This window comes from Aegilops tauschii, chromosome 1, assembly GCF_002575655.3.
Source record: "Aegilops tauschii subsp. strangulata cultivar AL8/78 chromosome 1, Aet v6.0, whole genome shotgun sequence".
NCBI lineage: Eukaryota > Viridiplantae > Streptophyta > Magnoliopsida > Poales > Poaceae > Aegilops > Aegilops tauschii.
Genome location: NC_053035.3, coordinates 124,856,809 through 124,874,558, shown reverse-complemented (window position 1 = coordinate 124,874,558; position 17,750 = coordinate 124,856,809). Strand labels below are relative to the sequence as shown.

At 50.8% G+C, this 17,750-nt stretch overlaps 1 protein-coding gene across 1 annotated transcript in view; it reads right to left on the bottom strand.

Moving 5' to 3' along the window:
* LOC141027805 (uncharacterized) overlaps positions 1 to 16,853 on the bottom strand; it is a 28,900-nt gene extending 12,047 nt beyond the window's left edge. The window contains exon 1 of the mRNA XM_073505254.1: positions 16,339 to 16,853. Within this exon, the coding sequence (XP_073361355.1) occupies positions 16,339 to 16,853 (515 nt within the window). The remainder of the gene's footprint in view (positions 1 to 16,338) is intronic.
* Positions 16,854 to 17,750: the final 897 nt, after the last annotated feature.

Sequence of the window (17,750 nt, the reverse complement as noted above, 5' to 3'; positions counted from 1 at the left end):
GCACAATTCTATTCTTTCCATTCATCCTGGAAGTACGAAGATGCACCAAGACCTCAAGCAGTCGTATTGGTGGACTCGAATGAAGCGAGAAATCGCTCAATTCGTGAATGAATGTGATGTCTGTCGAAGGGTGAAAGCAGAACACCAACGACCAGCTGGTCTCCTCCAACCTCTTGCTATTCCAGAATGGAAGTTTGATCATATCGAAATGGACTTCGTGACTGGATTTCCTAAGTCCAAGCGCGGAAATGATGCTATCTTCGTTGTCATCGATGAGCTTACTAAAGTGGCTCATTTTCTTCCAATCAAAGAATCTATCACAGCAGCTCAGTTGGCAGAGCTATACACCTCCAGGATTGTCTCCTTGCACGGCATTCCACAATTGATATCTTCAGATCGTGGAAGCATCTTCACTTCTAAGTTCTGGGACTCCTTCCAGAAGGCCATGGGCACCAACATTCGCTTCAGCACAACTTTCCATCCTCAAACTAGTGGCCAAGTCGAGCGAGTCAATCAAATCCTTGAAGATATGCTCAGGGCTTGTGTCATTTCTTTTGGCATGAAGTGGGAAGATTGTCTTACATATGCCGAGTTCTCCTACAACAACAGCTTCCAAGCGAGTTCGGGCAAGGCCCCATTCGAGATTCTCTATGGCAGAAAGTGCCGTACTCCTCTCAATTGGTCACAGACTAGTGAACGCCAACTTCTTGGCAATGACTTAATCACAGAGGCTGAAGAAATGTGTAAAGTCATCCATGAAAATCTCAAAGCCGCGCAATCGCGCCAGAAGAGTTACTATGATAGCAAGCACCGTGACTTGGCTTTCGAGATCGGAGACCATGTCTACCTCCGCGTCTCTCCAATGAAAGGCACTCGTCGCTTCGGTATCAAAGGGAAGCTTGCCCCTAGATACATGGGTCCTTTCAAGATCATTGGCAAAAGAGGCGACCTCGCCTATCAACTTGAGCTTCCCTCCAACTTCGCGAACGTGCACGATGTGTTCCACATGTCACAGCTTCGCAAGTGCTTCAAGACTCCTGAGCGCACCATCAACTTTGAAGAGATTGACCTCCAAGAAGATCTGTCTTATCATGAGCACCCCGTTGCTATTCTTGAAGAAACTGAGCGCAAGACTCGCAACAAGTCAATCAAATTCCTGAAAGTGAAGTGTTCGCACCATTCCGACCGAGAAGCCACCTGGGAACGCGAGGATCACCTTCGTTTCAAATATCCGGAGTTCTTTCTGTCCTAGATCTCGGGACGAGATCCTCTCGTAGTGGTGGAGTGTTGTAACGCCCCGGATGTAACTTTCCATATTTGTAACTCCAACTCTTGCCATTTTCGGCTATGTGTTATGATATTCCCTTCGTGGTCGGGTTCTGTCTTTCGTTTTGCATTTTTTTCATGTCATGCATCTCATATCACGCCATCATGTGCATCTCATTTGCATACGTGTTCGTCTCATGCATCCGAGCATTTTCCCCGTTGTCCGTTTTGCAATCCGACACTCCCACACGCACCGGCGCACCCCTCTTGTCTCTTTTCGTGAGCGGGTGTTAAACGTTCTCGGAATGGACCGAGTCTTGCCAAGTGGCCTTGGTACACCACCGGTAGACCACCTGTCAAGTTTCGTTCCATTTGGAGGTCGTTTGATGCTCCAACGGTTAACCGGGTAACCGCAAAGGCCTTTTGTGTGTTGCAGCCAAACACCCCTCCAAACAGCCCAATAACCCATCTAAGCCCCCTCCATGCTCTCGGTCGTTCGATCACGATCGTGTGGGCGAAAACCACACTCCATTTGGCCCCGGATTTTTCGCGCAGACGAAACCCTAGCCCGCTCCCTCTCCGCCGCCGGACGCGTCCGGTCCGCGCCGGACGAAGTCGCCGCCGCCTCCGCACCACTCACGCGCCGCGCCAGCCCGCCGAGCCCATCTCCGGCCCCCGCGGGCCCGTACGCCGCCGCCTGCGCCCGCGTCTCCGCCGCCCCACGCCCCGTCTCCTGCTCCTCCGCCTTCTCCCGCGGACCCCGCGCCTCCGCCGCCGCCCAGGTCTCCGCCGGCCGCCGCCGCCCGACCGCCGACCACCCGCGCCTCGTCCGCCGCCGTGCCGCCCCTCTCCTCCGCCGGCAACCCCGCCGCGTCGCCACCCGCGCGCGCCTCCCCGCCGCCCGCGCGCTCTGGCCTCCCCTGGCCGGATCCGGCCTCCCCGGCGCTCCCTCGACCTTCGCCGGAAGACTCCCTCGGCTCCAACTCCGGCGAGCCGCCGCTGCCTTGAAAATCGCACCCACAAACCCTAGATCGAGGTTGATTTCCCCCCCTCTGTTTTCCACTAATTCCTGAATTTATCACTTTATGTTGCTCTGTTAATCATGGCATATCTCATTGCATACTGCTCCGTTTGGCGTGCATTATACATAGAAATGTTCATCACGAGATGCTCTTCATTTTTTTCCAGTGTGCCATGCTCGTTTGTGTCCATCTTGAGGCCCAAATCTCTGATGCAAGAGTGCTATATGTTGTTTACTGCTGTTACTTATCAGAACTTGATGTTTTGTTATTTTTGTTGCATTTGATGTGTGCATCTTATGGGCATGAGCTCTACAGGTGTTTTGATCTATGACATGCCATCTTTACAGTGGTGTATGCCATGTATTTTTGTGATCTATTTGGTGACTAGCACAAGCATGCAAACTAGGCTTCATGATGTTTTTGTTTTCAGGGACTTAGGATTTTGCTAAGTCTTTTACTGCTGTTATTTTGATGCCATGTATCCATGTGTCTACAGTGAGATCCATGCTTCTTTTGAGTATGTTCAGTAAGGATGTTTTGAACATATTGTTGAGGATATAAACCTTAGAGTCACCCGCCAGGAGGGGCCGGGTTACTCATAATGGTCATCGTCTGAAGCCCGGTGCCAAGCCTGAAGACGGCGGGCCGAAGATGGGCTTAAGACCCGGATATGGCTTAAGGCCCGTAGTTACAACCGTCATTATGGTATAACTTGTAGTGTAAGGCAAGAATATTTGAGAGTCCAAGCCGGACACTCTTATGAGCCGGCCGGGACTCTGAGAGCTGATGGGCGTCAACCTCTCTATATAAAGGGACGACCCGGCGGCGGTTTAAGGGCAAGAAGGATCTCGTCGAGAGCCAGGCATAGCAGTTAAGCTCCCTGGTCATCGAAACCCTAATCAATACCACCTCAACTGGACGTAGGCTTTTACCTTCACCGTAAGGGGCCGAACCAGTATAAACCTCGTGTTCCTTGTCCCATTTAACCCCTTCAAGCTTCCTAGCTGCGATGGCTCCGCGACTAAGTCCTAGCTCGAGGACATCTGCCGTGACAATTCCACGACAGTTGGCGCCCACCGTGGGGCACGCGCATGGTGGATTTGAGTTCTTGAAGGGCAGCTTCGAAGGGCTCAAGGGATACGCAGTGGGCCGGATGACCAAGAGTCATCGCGGCAAGCTCTACATCGACGATGCAAACTGGGGCCCCGACGCCGGCTCAATTGAGTACGGATACCGGGTCCCCTTCGACGGAAACCAAGGAGGTGGCAAGCGTAAGGCCGACGGCAGCCTAGAGTTTGTGGCCAACGCCAGCTCACAAGGGAATAACCAGCGACGCAAGGGGAGGCCGCCTCCCCGAGCCGGCGGGTCAGGCCCGACGCTGGAGCAGCTGTTGAATGAGCCTTGTCCAAGGCACGGCTCTAGGGAGAAGCCAGCTACTCATTTATGGAAGGATTGCACGATCATGAAGGCCTTTAAGAGTTCCAATGCTTTTAATGGCAACCATGGCCCAGGTGGCAGCTCAGGCGCTGGCGGTTTTCATGGCCCGGGCGGTGGCTCAAATTCTAATCCATAGAACGGTCAAGGGGGCTTTAATCAGCAGTCTGGCCAGGGTCATCAACAGCAGCAGGGGGTTATCAGACCAATCCAAAGCAGCTTAATGGTGGACTGTATCATGTGTTTACCACCAGTCCGTGTAAGCGAGATCAGAAGCTTCATAAGAGGGCTGTGAATGCGGTTGAGCCAGCGGTTCCACGCTATTTAAGATGGTCTGAGCAGCCTATCGTGTCGAGTAGGGAGGATCACCCTCCCCGGGTTGATAATCCGGGTCACTTGGCCTTGGTGGTGGCTCCTCAGGTGGGAGGATATAAGTTCACTAAGGTGCTCATGGATGGAGGCAGCAGCATCAACATCCTCTATTATGAGACTTTCCGTCGTATGGGGTTGATTGATAAGAACCTCAGCCAGTCAAACACTATTTTCCATGGTGTGGTGCCTGGTAAGTCGGCTTATCTAGTTGGCAAGATCGAGTTGGAAGTGGCCTTTGGAGACGAGTACAACTACAGGGTGGAAAAATTGACCTTTGAGTTGGTCAAGATAAGAAGTCCGTATCATGCTATATTTGGGCGGCCGGCTTACTCCAAGTTCATGGCACGGCCGTGTTACGTATATCTATAGCTCAAGATGCCGGGTCACAATGGGACCATTACGGTTCACGGCAGCCGGAAGGTGGCCTTGGAGTGTGAGGAAGGCGATGCAGCTTATGCAGAATCTGTTTGTGCAACAGAGGAGTTGAAATTTTACAAAGACAATGTTGACCCAACAGATATGACCTCTCTAAAAAAGCCGACTACGGAGCATGAGCCGGCAATGAAATTTAAGTCGGCTGATGAGACTAAACTTGTTGACTTCGTTCCAGGTGATTCATCTCAACAGTTTAGCATCAGTGCCAATCTGGATCCAAAATAGGAAAGTGCGCTCATCGAGTTCATCCGTGAGAATAGGGACATTTTTGCATGGAAACCTTCTGACATGCCAGGTGTACCTAGAGAACTCGCTGAGCACACTCTCAATGTTGATCCGAAATTTAAGCCGGTCAGGCAGTTCCTTCGGCGGTTTAATGAAGAGAGGCGGAAAGCCATTGGTGAAGAGGTGTCCCGGCTCTTGGCGGCGGGGTTTATTGTTGAAGTCTTTCACCCAGAGTGGTTAGCTAACCCGGTGCTCGTGCTCAAGAAGAACGACACCTGGCGGATGTGTGTGGACTACACGGACTTAAACAAAGCATGTCCGGCTGATCCTTTTGCCCTTCCCCGTATTGATCAAATCATTGATGCTACGGCAGGTTGCGAGCGCTTAAGTTTCTTGGATGCTTATTCAGGATATCATCAGATTAAAATGGCAGTTAAGGACCAGGAGAAGACGGCGTTCATCACCCCCTTTGGAGCCTTCTGCTATGTGTCTATGCCTTTTGGACTCAAAAGTGCACAGGCGACTTATCAGCGTTGCGTGCAGAACTGTCTTCATAACCAGATTGGGCGCAATGTTCATGCCTATGTGGATGATATTGTGGTTAAGTCCAGGGAGAAGGAAACCTTGATAGATGATCTGAGGGAAACCTTTGATAATCTCCGGGTCTACAAGATGATGCTTAACCCGGCCAAGTGTGTTTTTGGTGTTCCTCCAGGCAAGCTCTTGGGTTTCTTGGTTTCTAACAGAGGCATTGAAGCTAACCCAGAGAAGATCAAGGTAATCACCTGTCTGGCTAAGCCGGCGTGTATAAACGATGTCCAGCGACTGGCGGGTCGTATCACTGCTTTAAGCCGTTTTATAAGCCGTTTGGGTGAGAAGGCCATGCCATTGTACCAGTTGATGAAGAAAACTGATAACTTTGTCTGGAATGATGCTGCTAATACTGCTTTTGAGGATTTGAAGAGACAGCTGGAAGAGCCCCCTGTCCTTGCTGCTCCGGTTGACAAGGAGCCTTTATTACTATATGTAGCTGCTAACACACGGGCCGTCAGTGTGGCTTTTGTGGTGGAGCGCAAGGAACAGGGTAAGGAGCATCCGGTTCAGCGGCCGATTTATTATGTCAGCGAAGTGCTCATCGAGTCCAAACAATGGTATCCACACTGGCAGAAGCTTGTTTATGGTGTGTTCATGGCAAGCCGGAAGCTTAAGCACTATTTTCAAGGTCACCCTATCATTGTGGTTAGTTCTGCCCCCCTTGGAGATATCATCCAAAACAGAGAGGCTACAGGGAGAGTGGCTAAGTGGGCTATAGAGCTTGGGCCTCATGGTCTAAAGTACGTGCCACACACTGCTGTTAAATCTCAAGCTTTGGTGGATTTCATCAATGATTAGACAGAGCTACAAGTGCCCGAGGAAAAGCCGGATAATACATACTGGACTATTCACTTCGATGGGTCCAGGCAGTTGGAGGGCTCGGGGGCTGGAGTTGTATTGGCTTCCCCTAAAGGTGACAAGTTCCATTATGTGCTACGGTTGATGTTTCCTTGCACTAACAATGCGGCTGAGTACGACGCCTTGCTCCATGGTCTTCGGATGGCTAAGGAGATGAGCTTGAGCCGGGTAAGGTGCTTCGGCGACTCAGACTTAGTGGCTCAACAAGTATCAGGCAAGTGGGATTCCAAAGACCCTCTCATGGCGGCTTATCGCCGTGAGGTTGATGCCATTGCTGGACACTTTCAGGGTTACCAAGTAGAGCACATCGATCGCAGGAAGAACGAGGCGGCTGATGCTTTAAGCCGGCTGGGCTCTCAGCAAAAACCGGTGCCGCCTAATACTTTCCTGGATGTCTTGCATAACCCTTCTGTTAAGTTGCTTACAGAGGAAGACTTGGCTGTCCCTAACCCGGAGGCACAATTGGTGGCGGCTCTCCACATCATCCCGGACTGGACAGTGCCTTATCTAGCTTATATGACCCGAGGAGATTTGCCTGAGGATGAAACTTTGGTCAGACAAATAACCCGGCGGTCTAAGTCAATGGTTGTTATCAATGGTGAGCTGCATCGCCGCAGTGTTACGGGAGCGTTCCAGCGCTGTGTCTCCCCTGAGGAAGGTCAAGAAATCTTGCGTGAGATTCACGAAAGGGATTGTGGCCATCATGCCGGCTCAAAATCCCTTGTGTCCCAGGCTTTTCGTCATGGTTTTTATTGGCTGACGGCTCATGCTGATGCGGAGGACTTGGTCAGTAAATGTGATGGTTGCCAGAGGTTCTCACGACGGGCTCATGTGCCGGCTCAGGAGCTGAGGATGATGCCAATCACTTGGCCATTTGCGGTCTGGGGACTTGACATGGTTGGGCCTTTTAAAAGGTCCAAGGATAAGAAGACCCACCTCTTAGTGGCAGTTGACAAGTTCACAAAGTGGGTTGAGGCAGAGCCCGTTAGCAAGTGTGACGCAGCCACGGCGGTTCAGTTCATGAAAAAGGTGATATTTCGCTTTGGCTTTCCACACAGCATTATAACTAACAACGGCACCAATCTATCCAAGGGTGCCATGGAGGAGTTTTGTCAACGAGAGCATATTCGACTTGATGTTTCATTAGTGGCTCATCCTCAATCCAATGGTCAAGCTGAGAGAGCTAATCAGGAGATTCTGAAGGGCATCAAACCCCGGCTTTTGGTCCCTATGCAACGGACGCCAGGTTGTTGGGTGGAGGAGTTACCCTCCGTGTTATGGAGCATCAATACTACTCCTAACAGGTCTACGGGTTACACGCCTTTCTTCATGATTTATGGAGCGGAAGCAGTCCTCCCCAGTGACATCCGTCATGACTCGCCTCGAGAGGCGGCTTATGTTGAGGCGGATAATGAACAGGCGCGCCAAGATGCTCCTGACTTGTTGGACGAGCAGCGTGATGTGGCAGCGGCTCGATCCGCGATTTACCAACAAGACCTGCGCCGTTATCACAGTCGCCGGGTTAAGTCCCGGGTCTTCCAGGAAGGTGATCTGGTGCTCCGGCTCATCCAAGATCAAACAGATGCGCACAAGCTATCCCCGCCTTGGGAAGGACCCTTTGTGGTCAGCAAGAACTTGCACAACGGGTCATATTACCTCATTGACATTCGGGAGCACAAAGATTCACGCAAGTCGGAGGAGGAGACCCGTCGGCCGTGGAACATAGCTCAGCTTCGGCCCTATTACACTTGAGCCACCAACTCTCATAATGTACCTATTTCTATAGCCATGTATATATTATGATAAGCAATAAAGCAGGACCTCTGTCCTTTTTTCAACTCCAAAGGTGAACGTGTTGTTTCCATTGCAAGATCACATGATAACTTGAAGGAGGATCCGGCTTATGATCGTATTCGAATCTAGCCGTACGCAATATAATCACTTGGGGGCTTCCTGTTCAAACATAGGTCGTATTCGAACCAAAGAGAACATAGCTGTCGATACCCATTTGATTGGCAAAGTGCCGAGCTCATTGGGGAGTTTTCTTTGATCATATTTGAATCATAGTTCAACCCCCTTTGGGAACCGACGTGGATCGTATTCGAATCAGCGTCGTTAAACAACTGCTAAGGTCATTTGGGGGCTTCCTGTTCAAACATGGGTCGTATTCGAACCAAAGAGAACATAGCTGTCGGTACCCTCTTGATCGGCATCGCCAAACCCGCTGGGGGCTATATGATCGCATTCGAATCTTAGCTTAACCCCTTTGGGACGGGTCTCTGGTCGTATTCGAACCGGAAGCCCCTGAGTTTTGATTTTCTGATTTACAACGAGTTCTTCTGATTGTATCAACAGTGTACACGGCGGTTCTTATTCCGTCGGCTTAACTTTGATTCACAGTGCTCGTCAAACACAATTGGCGTTATCAAGACTGGTAAACCGGAATTGAGGTACCAACCTTATTACCCGGGTTATATAAACCGGAAGTGTATTTAAAGGCCGGTAAGTGTGTTATTACGGTTATATCAAGGATATAATTGAGGACCAGTCTTTCATGACTTAGATTTATATTCCGGGTTATATGTGTCAGACTATGATTCTCAGTGCGGTAAGCCGCCTAGAGACTTGTGATTTGTTCTTCTACGCAGGATAGTTAAAGACAACTATTTGAGCTTAAGGAAGATGAATGATCAATTATGACCCGGAGGAGTATAAGGAAGCAACTTCAATGGAATTAAGCGTTCAGAATGTGCACGATGGCATGACAAGGTTAAAATGTTGATCCTACTCTATTACAAGACTCCCAGAGTCCAAAAGATGAGGCATTGTTTTCAGATGTAGTCATGAGCCGCCTACAAGTTAAGATGCTTGTCGGGTTGAAGCTTCCGGCTCATCCCTCTCCGCTCCTCCGGCTATTCCCATGACCTGGAAGGTTGATGATTTCCAGTCAATGCCGCTCAAAGCTTCGAATTGAGCCTCCTCGTCAATTAACCCGGCCGGGTTAATGTCTGGGGCAAAAGTGTGCTTACGAGTCGGCGGGACCAAGCCGACGGCTTCGTAACGCGGAGTAGGGATCCTCTGATTCTCTGCATCGTAGCCCGACTGGTACTTTGTCAGATCAGTATCATTCCCAATCAGGGTGGCCACCAGGCGCACGATCTTCACACAGGCAGCGAAGTCCTTTTGATCGAAAGGAGTGCCGTCTTCCTTCAAGATGGGGTAGCCAAGTGCAATGTCCGCCGGGTCTAGCTCTGGAAGGAAAGCCTTGGCCCGGCTCAGAGCAGCTATGGCTCCGGCTCTTGCAGAAGCCCGTCGCAGCTCTTGGACACGTTGAGGAAGAACGGCAAGCCAGCGAAGAACTTCCGCCAGGTGAGTCGGAACCTCATTGGATAGGGCCACCACGGCTAGGGCGCGCTGTGACCCGGTGTAGAGTTGCTCCACCAGAGTGTACACGGCCTTCAACTTGGTCAGCACATTTTGGTTGAGGTTGGCGCTTCTTGGACCTGTTGAACAAAGTAAGATAGGCCGCTGGTAATGATGGGAATTACGAGACATAAAGATTATAAACTTGACGAAAGCCGGTGGAATGACTTACCGAAGATTGCGGCGACCATCTGTGACACGTGGCGCTTTAAGCCGGAGAGTTCGGCGGTTCTCTCCGTCAGAGCCTTCTCCGCCTGTTCGGCCCGGCTCACCAGAGTAGCCTTCTCTTCGACCCAAGTCTTCCTTTCAGCTTCAAAGTTCTTTTTCAGCTTCTCTTGAGCGGCGATACTGGACTCAAATTTGGCGTTGGCCTTCCGGGTCTCAGTTTCCTGAGTCTTCAGGCGGTTCTTCAGATCAGAGATATCAGCCTCAAACTTCTTGCAAGTAGCCTGCACAATTTCCGGGTTATAGTATGAACAGTTATTATGCAATTTTAAAGTCCCAAGCACTTTCCAAGCAAAGACACTTGGCACTTGGGGGGCTAATGCATGTCGAACGTTTCTATCTACAAATTACCGGTTCATGGAAGTAAGCCGGAAATTAAGTCTACAACATATTCAATCATAAGTCGTCGACTTGGGGGCTAGTATGGTAAAGATAACTATGCAGTAAGCAGTAGAGTGGTACCTCAGACTTCTGCTGTATCTGATTCACCATGTTGATCTCCAAATCCCGGCTCTTGTGCACCTGACTCACATAGCCAGAGACGATCTCTCCGACGCTCAAGTTAGTATAGTTGGTGAGGTCCAGATTGGCCCGGCTGCGCTCTAGCAACTCTTCCTTGGCGGAGCACTTGGCCAGCGCAGTGGGTCTCCCCGGCTCAACAAACTCCGTCCGGGTGATTACCACGTCCGGGTCATCGGCCGGCTGAGCTGGGCTGGAGATATCCGGGTTGGTGGAAGTCTCCGTGGCTGGCTCGTCGGTGGGAGCGGTGGCTTCAGGAGCAGAGGCGGCTGGCGGCTCTTGAGCGGAAACTTCCGGTTCCGTCACAACCGACTCCTCCGCCGGCTTATTCTTCTTTGCTCTTTTACTGAGCTTTGCTTGAGCGCTGAAAGGACAAAAGGTTAGTACAAAAGTATGAGTAAAGATAAAGCACAGCAAGAGATGATCATCATTACCCGGGTACGGTCTTGAAAGCCGGCAGATTCGACTGCATCGAGTCACCAGAGGAAGGAGACGTCTCCTGATAATTTGAATCAGAAGAATTGAGAGGTTGACGTATAACACCCGCCAGAGGATGAAAAGGATATAAGTTGGAGATAACCTCGGACCGGCGCTTCCTTGATGCCTCAGGTAAGCCGGAGGAGAGGTCAGCATCCTTGTTGGTCCGGGTGTGCCGCCGGCTCTCATGAATCTGTTGCCTCAAAAGAAATTGAGGATCTTGATAAGCTAAAGGATGTGAAAATCTTACTTTCCGGGTTACCCTTCGGACTTTCAGCCTTGGCAAGGGCTCCGAGTCGGAGGAAAGTGTCATTACCTCTTCAACCACCGGGTTACTTGCTCCGGTGTCATCCTGTTGATGAACAGTATTGATAAGGTGGACAGAAATAAACAAGAAATACAACAAGAGCTTATAGGTTCAGGGGTTACCTCTGACTCGGAGCTGTCGCTTAGTTGCAGCAGCTCTGAAGCAGTAGGCCTGCTTCCCTTCTTGCGGGGAGCGGCTCTCTTGGCGGCTTTCTTAGCCTTCCTGGCCTTCTTGGCCACCTCATGGTCATATTTGACCTTCCAGAATTTGTCATCAGCCTGAAAAATGCAATGACGATTTCTTAAGGTTCAGATGAATGCTATCTACAGAAGAAAATAAGATGTTCAGATCAGCGGCTTACCGCTGGGGCTGGGTTGGTCTTGCAGAAGGGGCTTAAGCCGGTCCTCCCGCAGTCTGCCAAGCTCTCGTTCAAGAGGGCCTTGGTCATGTCTTCAGCAACGTCTTCAGGAAGATCGTTGCGGCTGTGTCTCAGGGTGTCATCTTTCCGGCCCGTGTACTCACACATTAAGCCGGGGCGGCGGCTTAAGGGGATCACCCGCCACGAGATCCAGACTCGGACCAGATCAATGCCATTAAGGCCATTTCCCAGGAGAGCCTTGATTTTGTTGATGGTGGGGATCAGAGGTTAGCGCTCCGACTGAGATAACTTGTCTGACAGAGGGTGAGTTGGTTCCAGACGCGAAGGACGAAAGCCGGGCAGCGGGCTCTCGTCAGCCGGCGAAGTGTCTTGGCAGTAGAACCACGTCTGGTTCCAGTCCTTTGGGTGGCTTGGCGGCTCGGCGTAAGGAAAAAGGCAGTCTCTCCGTCGCTGAATGGAGATTCCACCAAGTTCTAAGCTTGGCCCGTTGGCGCACTCGTTCTGGTGGTTCAGATAAAAGAGCTCTCTGAAGAGCAGCAGGCTGGGCTCTTCTCCAAGGTAGACCTCGCAGAATACTTGGAAGTTGCATATATTCGACACCGAATTGGGTCCTATGTCTTGTGGCCGCAGGTCAAAGAAATTCAGTACATCTCTAAAGAACTTTGAGCCGGGCGGTGCGAAGCCCCGGCTCATGTGATCCGCGAATATTACCACTTCACCATCCTTTGGTTGCGGTCTCTCTTCTGATGGGTCAGGGGCACGGTAGGACATGACGTCCTTCTTGGGCAGGTAACCCATTTTTACAAAGTCTGCTAAGGTGTCATCAGTGACGTTGGACCTCATCCAGTTGCACGTGATGGGTGCTTCGGGAGCTTTGGGAGGCATGGTGAAAGTCGGAAGCCTATGATAAAAGGAAATGTCCGGTTTAATTATAAGCTGGAAGAAATTTACAGTTCAATGTTTAAAGTGGCGGCTTATGAAGGGGCCTAATGACATATAGCTAAGTGCGTCGAGTTATCTAAGCCGCTGGACGCATTGAGAGTAATTCAATTGTCTATAGTTTTATCATAAATAAGCCGGAAAATTTCACGGCGCGTGGCTTCTTTTGAGCCGGAAGGTTTTACGGCGCGTGGCTTCTTTGAGCCGGAAATGTAAGCCGCCATAGCTCAGCGGATGCAGTTTTTTACTAAGTGTGGTGAAAATAAGTTTCACAGATCGCAGTGAGTATTTTGGATCAAAACGGTCGACTAAAAGGAAAGGTTTCTAGACCTAAAACAGACGCAGAGGAAGTTCCTAAGTTTGAACGGAGCTTTTATGCAGTAAGAAGGGATCTATGAACATTGGAAACGAGCGTGAAACAACTACCGCAGCAGTTCTATACAGTCAGAGATCAAGAAAGGTGGTAAAAATGAAATCTACCGAGAACTAGCGAGGAACGGCGAAGAACACGGGAAGAACAGGAAGAAACCCTACTGCAGATCTGTTCTACGGGGTAGCAGAGACTTACAAGTGTTGGAGAGTTGCGGAGATCGCCGCTGTTTATCTAGTCACGTCAGGTTGATGCAGCGGCCGGAGTTGGTGAAGACAAGAAGACCCGCGGCGGCGGCGGCGGCGGTGGAGCTCGAGCACAACACTGTGGCGAGAGGAAGAAGATGGAGGTGGCGAAGTGACTGGAGGCTCATTGGGCTGGGCTATTTATAAGGCGAGGCTCATAAGTGGGCGCGAGAAACAAGGAGGCCACGACGTGGCTATCTCGCCATAAAAACGCCTCGATTTTCGGGACGGCAGTTAAAGATAAGATCCGTTGCGGATATGGTGGAGTAAAAAATGGACTTAATGGAAGATGACGTCACGGCAGATTACCCGGAATCCAGAGGATGACGTCACGCCGGGTTATGGCCTTCACACAATTGTAAGCCGGAGATTTTCTGTCGAAAGGATTGAAGATTGACATGAGCCGGCTCAAATCAATCTGGGGCCTAATGTTGAGGATATAAACCTTAGAGTCACCCGCCAGGAGGGGCCGGGTTACTCATAATGGTCATCGTCTGAAGCCCGGTGCCAAGCCTGAAGACGGCGGGCCGAAGATGGGCTTAAGACCCGGATATGGCTTAAGGCCCGTAGTTACAATCGTCATTATGGTAGAACTTGTAGTGTAAGGCAAGAATAGTTGAGAGTCCGAGCCGGACACTCTTATGAGCCGGCCGGGACTCTGAGAGCTGCTGGGCGTCAACCTCTCTATATAAAGGGACGACTCGGCGGCGGTTTAAGGGCAAGAAAGATCTCATCGAGAGCCAGGCATAGTAGTTAAGCTCCCTGGTCATCGAAACCCTAATCAATACCACCTCAACTGGACGTAGGCTTTTACCTTCACCGTAAGGGGCTGAACCAGTATAAACCTCGTGTTCCTTGTCCCGTTTAACCCCTTCAAGCTTCCTAGCTGCGATGGCTCCGCGACTAAGTCCTAGCTCAAGGACATCTGCCGTGACAATTCCACGACACATATGGTTGTGCTCTATCCATCCATGTCCCTGTTTGAAATTATGAAGTGCCCTAGAATGTCTCAATCTTGCTCTACTGTTGCTATAAAATGTTCCTGGCAGAATGTTAACATGATATTCAATTTTGCCAAGGTTGTTGTAGTTGATCCATACATGCTATGTACTTGCTCTTGCCATGGTTAGCTTCATGAACATGCCATCTTGCTGTAGGTATGCTTGTTTTTGTCATGCATTACTTTGTGATGAGTGAATCGAGCTCACAAAGATGCCTTCATAATTCTGTTAATGCCATGTTCTGTTTTCTGCTAAGTCTGAAACCTGTTAACGAAACTTGCTATGTTTACATGGGTGCCATCATATCTTCTGATCCTTTTTGGCTCATGATCAGTAAGGGACTTTTGTTCTATGCATTTAGTAGATTCATGCCATGCCTTGTTTTGCTATGATAAGTTCCTGTAGTATGTTGATTGCTTGCTCTGAACATTGCTACCTGATGCTGTTTCAGCCATGTCCAGTATTTTCAGTGTCTGTGAAGCTGATATCTTTTGCACTTTTGCCATGCTTGTTTGAACTTGTTATTTTGTGACTTAGCTGTAGCTCAGTGTTCTTCTTTTGTCAAGAATCTCTTGTAGATCACTGCCACATGCTTTGTTGCTATGTTGGGGTGCTGTAGCATAGTTACTTGATGTATTCTAAGTGCTATCATGTTGTTAATCGTAGAATCGTGTCATCCTTGTTTTACTTGCCATTTGCAAACCGTGCATCCGTTTCCGGTGATCTTTATATCGATTTCGACCGAAATCATCTCATCTTTCTAGTGGCATACTTGGTTTGCCAAGTTGTTGACTTGTTCATCCTTTTTCTTCCGAAGCACGCATATGCATCGCATATCACATCTCGCATATCATGCATGTATTGCATCATGTTGCTTGTGCATTGCACCGTGATTGATTGTGGTTCCATTGCTTGTGTTCTTGCTTTGGGTAGATCCGGGACGATCGGGAATCTAGCATTTGGGGTTATCTTCCTTTCATTTGGATTTGACCGTAGTCGGTCTATGTGTGGATTTTGGATGATGTATGATTTTAATTTATGTACTGTGTGAAGTGGCGATTGTAAGCCAACTCTCTTTATCCCATTCTTGTTCATTACATGGGATTGTGTGAAGATGACCCTTCTTGCGACAAAACCTACAATGCGGTTATGCCTCTAAGTCGTGCCTCGACACGTGGGAGATATAGCCGCATCGTGGGCATTACAGACGTGTCCCCGGGCCTGGCAAGCCTGGTGCGGTGCTTTGTCAACTTTGTCTTCGACCGTCTACGCATGCCCGGTGCTGGCAACACCGACGCGTGCCTTCGTCTACGATGTGTCCCCGGGGTTGGCAAACCCGGCGCGACGCATCGTCAACACCATTTTCCTTTCTGGCGCATCACTTCTTCGACACCACTACGCCCATGACTAACTCGGCGCCTCCTTGCGCCTGCGGCTCCACGACGACTCGCTCGACACCGGCTACCCCGACTCGACATCGACCACGGCGTTCTTCGCACGGCTACCTCGACCACGACTACACCACCTTCCGCTCTCGGCTACATCGACATCAGCACAAAGGGCTATCATCCGCTTGAGCAACTCGTCAGCTTCCTCTACAGTCAACGCGCCCACGACGCGACACCGTCCACGATGCTCCCGCTAGTACTGCGGGGGGATGTCAGTCCGTCGGCTGCTATTCTCTCCAGTCTGACCGTCCGCGACGCTCCTGTTGTTTGCAACGCTACCGCTACGACTGCGGGGGGATGTTAGAGATATATTTGGGACTTGTATTTGGTAGTCTAGGATTTGTAATCCGTCTCCTAGCTTATCTCCAGGAGAGGCGTATTGCCCTCCAAGTCTTGTACTCAATATATACTCGCCCTCGAGGCTCAATAATACATCCATCATATTCCGCAACAATCCCTCTCTCTCCCTTCTAACAAGATTCTCTGCAGGTCATCAATTTTTGCAATGGTCAAACAACTTGATGGGACGCTGCAGCGGCCATTTTCGCAGAATATCTAGACACTAGTAATTCTATTGAAAAGGTCATTTTAAGCACTGTTATCGATCTTGTAATCAAGCGGCTCATGTGCTAGCTCATTTTTTATTGTAATAAGATTTCTTTTAGCTGGTTGGACGAGCCTCCTGACATTGTTGTCAGCAAGCTTGTAGACGATGTAAACCTATTTTGAGTTTCAATAAAACTAGCCATGATGGCCTTCCCTAAAAAACTACTTATCCAAACAAGGACGCCCAACACACCTCCTGACCCTCTTAGGATCGGTCAGCAAAATCTGCGCGAGGTGCTCACTGTCCATGATAACCTTCTTATCTGCCTCACTGAATTCCTTAATGTTTGCGAATTCCATGGCAAAGAGAGCAGCGACACCACCAATGGAACCACTTCCACTGCGTGCCAGCCGACTAGCAGTACCTGGCCCCGGAGATGGAGGCGGCATGTTGGAGTTGGAGTTGGACGGCTCCAGGCCGGAGGGTTCAAACTTGAACTTCCCTACAAGGTTGTCCGCCGACAAGCTGCGGCAATGCCTGGGCAAGCTACCGTCCGCGCTCTCGGCTTCATTCTCGCTGCTATCAACGGGGCTCCACGCGGGAGCTTGGCAGTCCAGCTGGTCGCGCCGCTCCTGGCTGACGGGCCCGGAGGAGCCGACCGTGCCCACGCCACTCGTACTCATGTTGTACGCACCAAGGATCCCGTCGAGGGTGCTGTTGTTCGCGGCCACCAGGGCCTCCGCGTTCACCGGTGCCGGAGGTGGCATGGGCAGGTTCGGCTGGGAGGAGAATGCGAGGAGAACGTCGCTCTACGACCGCTGATGCCCTGCCCATAGCAGCGGGAGTCCGGATGCCCCCCGCTCGGAGCCCGACGGCCGTGGCAGTCCGGACATCCCCCGGTCTGAGCCCGGCGGCGGCGGGGGGAGAGCGCGAGCGCCGCCGGCGCAAATAGATCGGGGTACGGGGGGCCGGAAGAGAAAGTCCATGGAGAAGAACTAGGGCTGCGACAACGAGCGTGAGTGATGGGATCCTGCGCCACCGCTCGCCGGCGGCGGCAGCGACGGCGGTGGCAGCAGCGGCACGTGGTAGTGCCGAAGCCGGGGATGAAATGGACGACTACGTAGGTGGGGTGGGCCGGCGAGTGAGGGCAGGAGGTGGCGTAGGGAGTAGGAGGAGAGGTCGGCGGCGGCCGAATGAGAGGTTAGTGGCGATGGGATGAGAGGCGAACACACATGGATTGTCTAATGGTAGGCGTCCATGTGGGCCCAGCAGTGGGAGGACGCGGCAGTGGTGCGCGAGTGCGCGAGGACGTAGTAGCAGGACCGGTCAGCGCATGCACCAGCAACAAGCTATCTACCATAAAGTGAACGCAAATGCTAAGGGCGCATCAGTCTTGTAGTGCTGTAGTGCGGGTTGATTGAGTGGAACGGCAAGGGGTTTTGTGCAAAAGTGCAGGCGCTGACCGTTCCAACCACCAGGGTGCCACTTGTCACGCTGTGATTGGCTTTGGTTCAAAACATCACATGAAGGTGCAAGTTGAAGGAGCCCGCAGTTCACTTTTGCATGTTTTGTACCAAATCATCACATTCCCTGCAAGTTGTAGGATCTGGGGTGCTATTACCTCTTCAATCTTGTCTATACACATTATGATGGCTGGTTGGGCC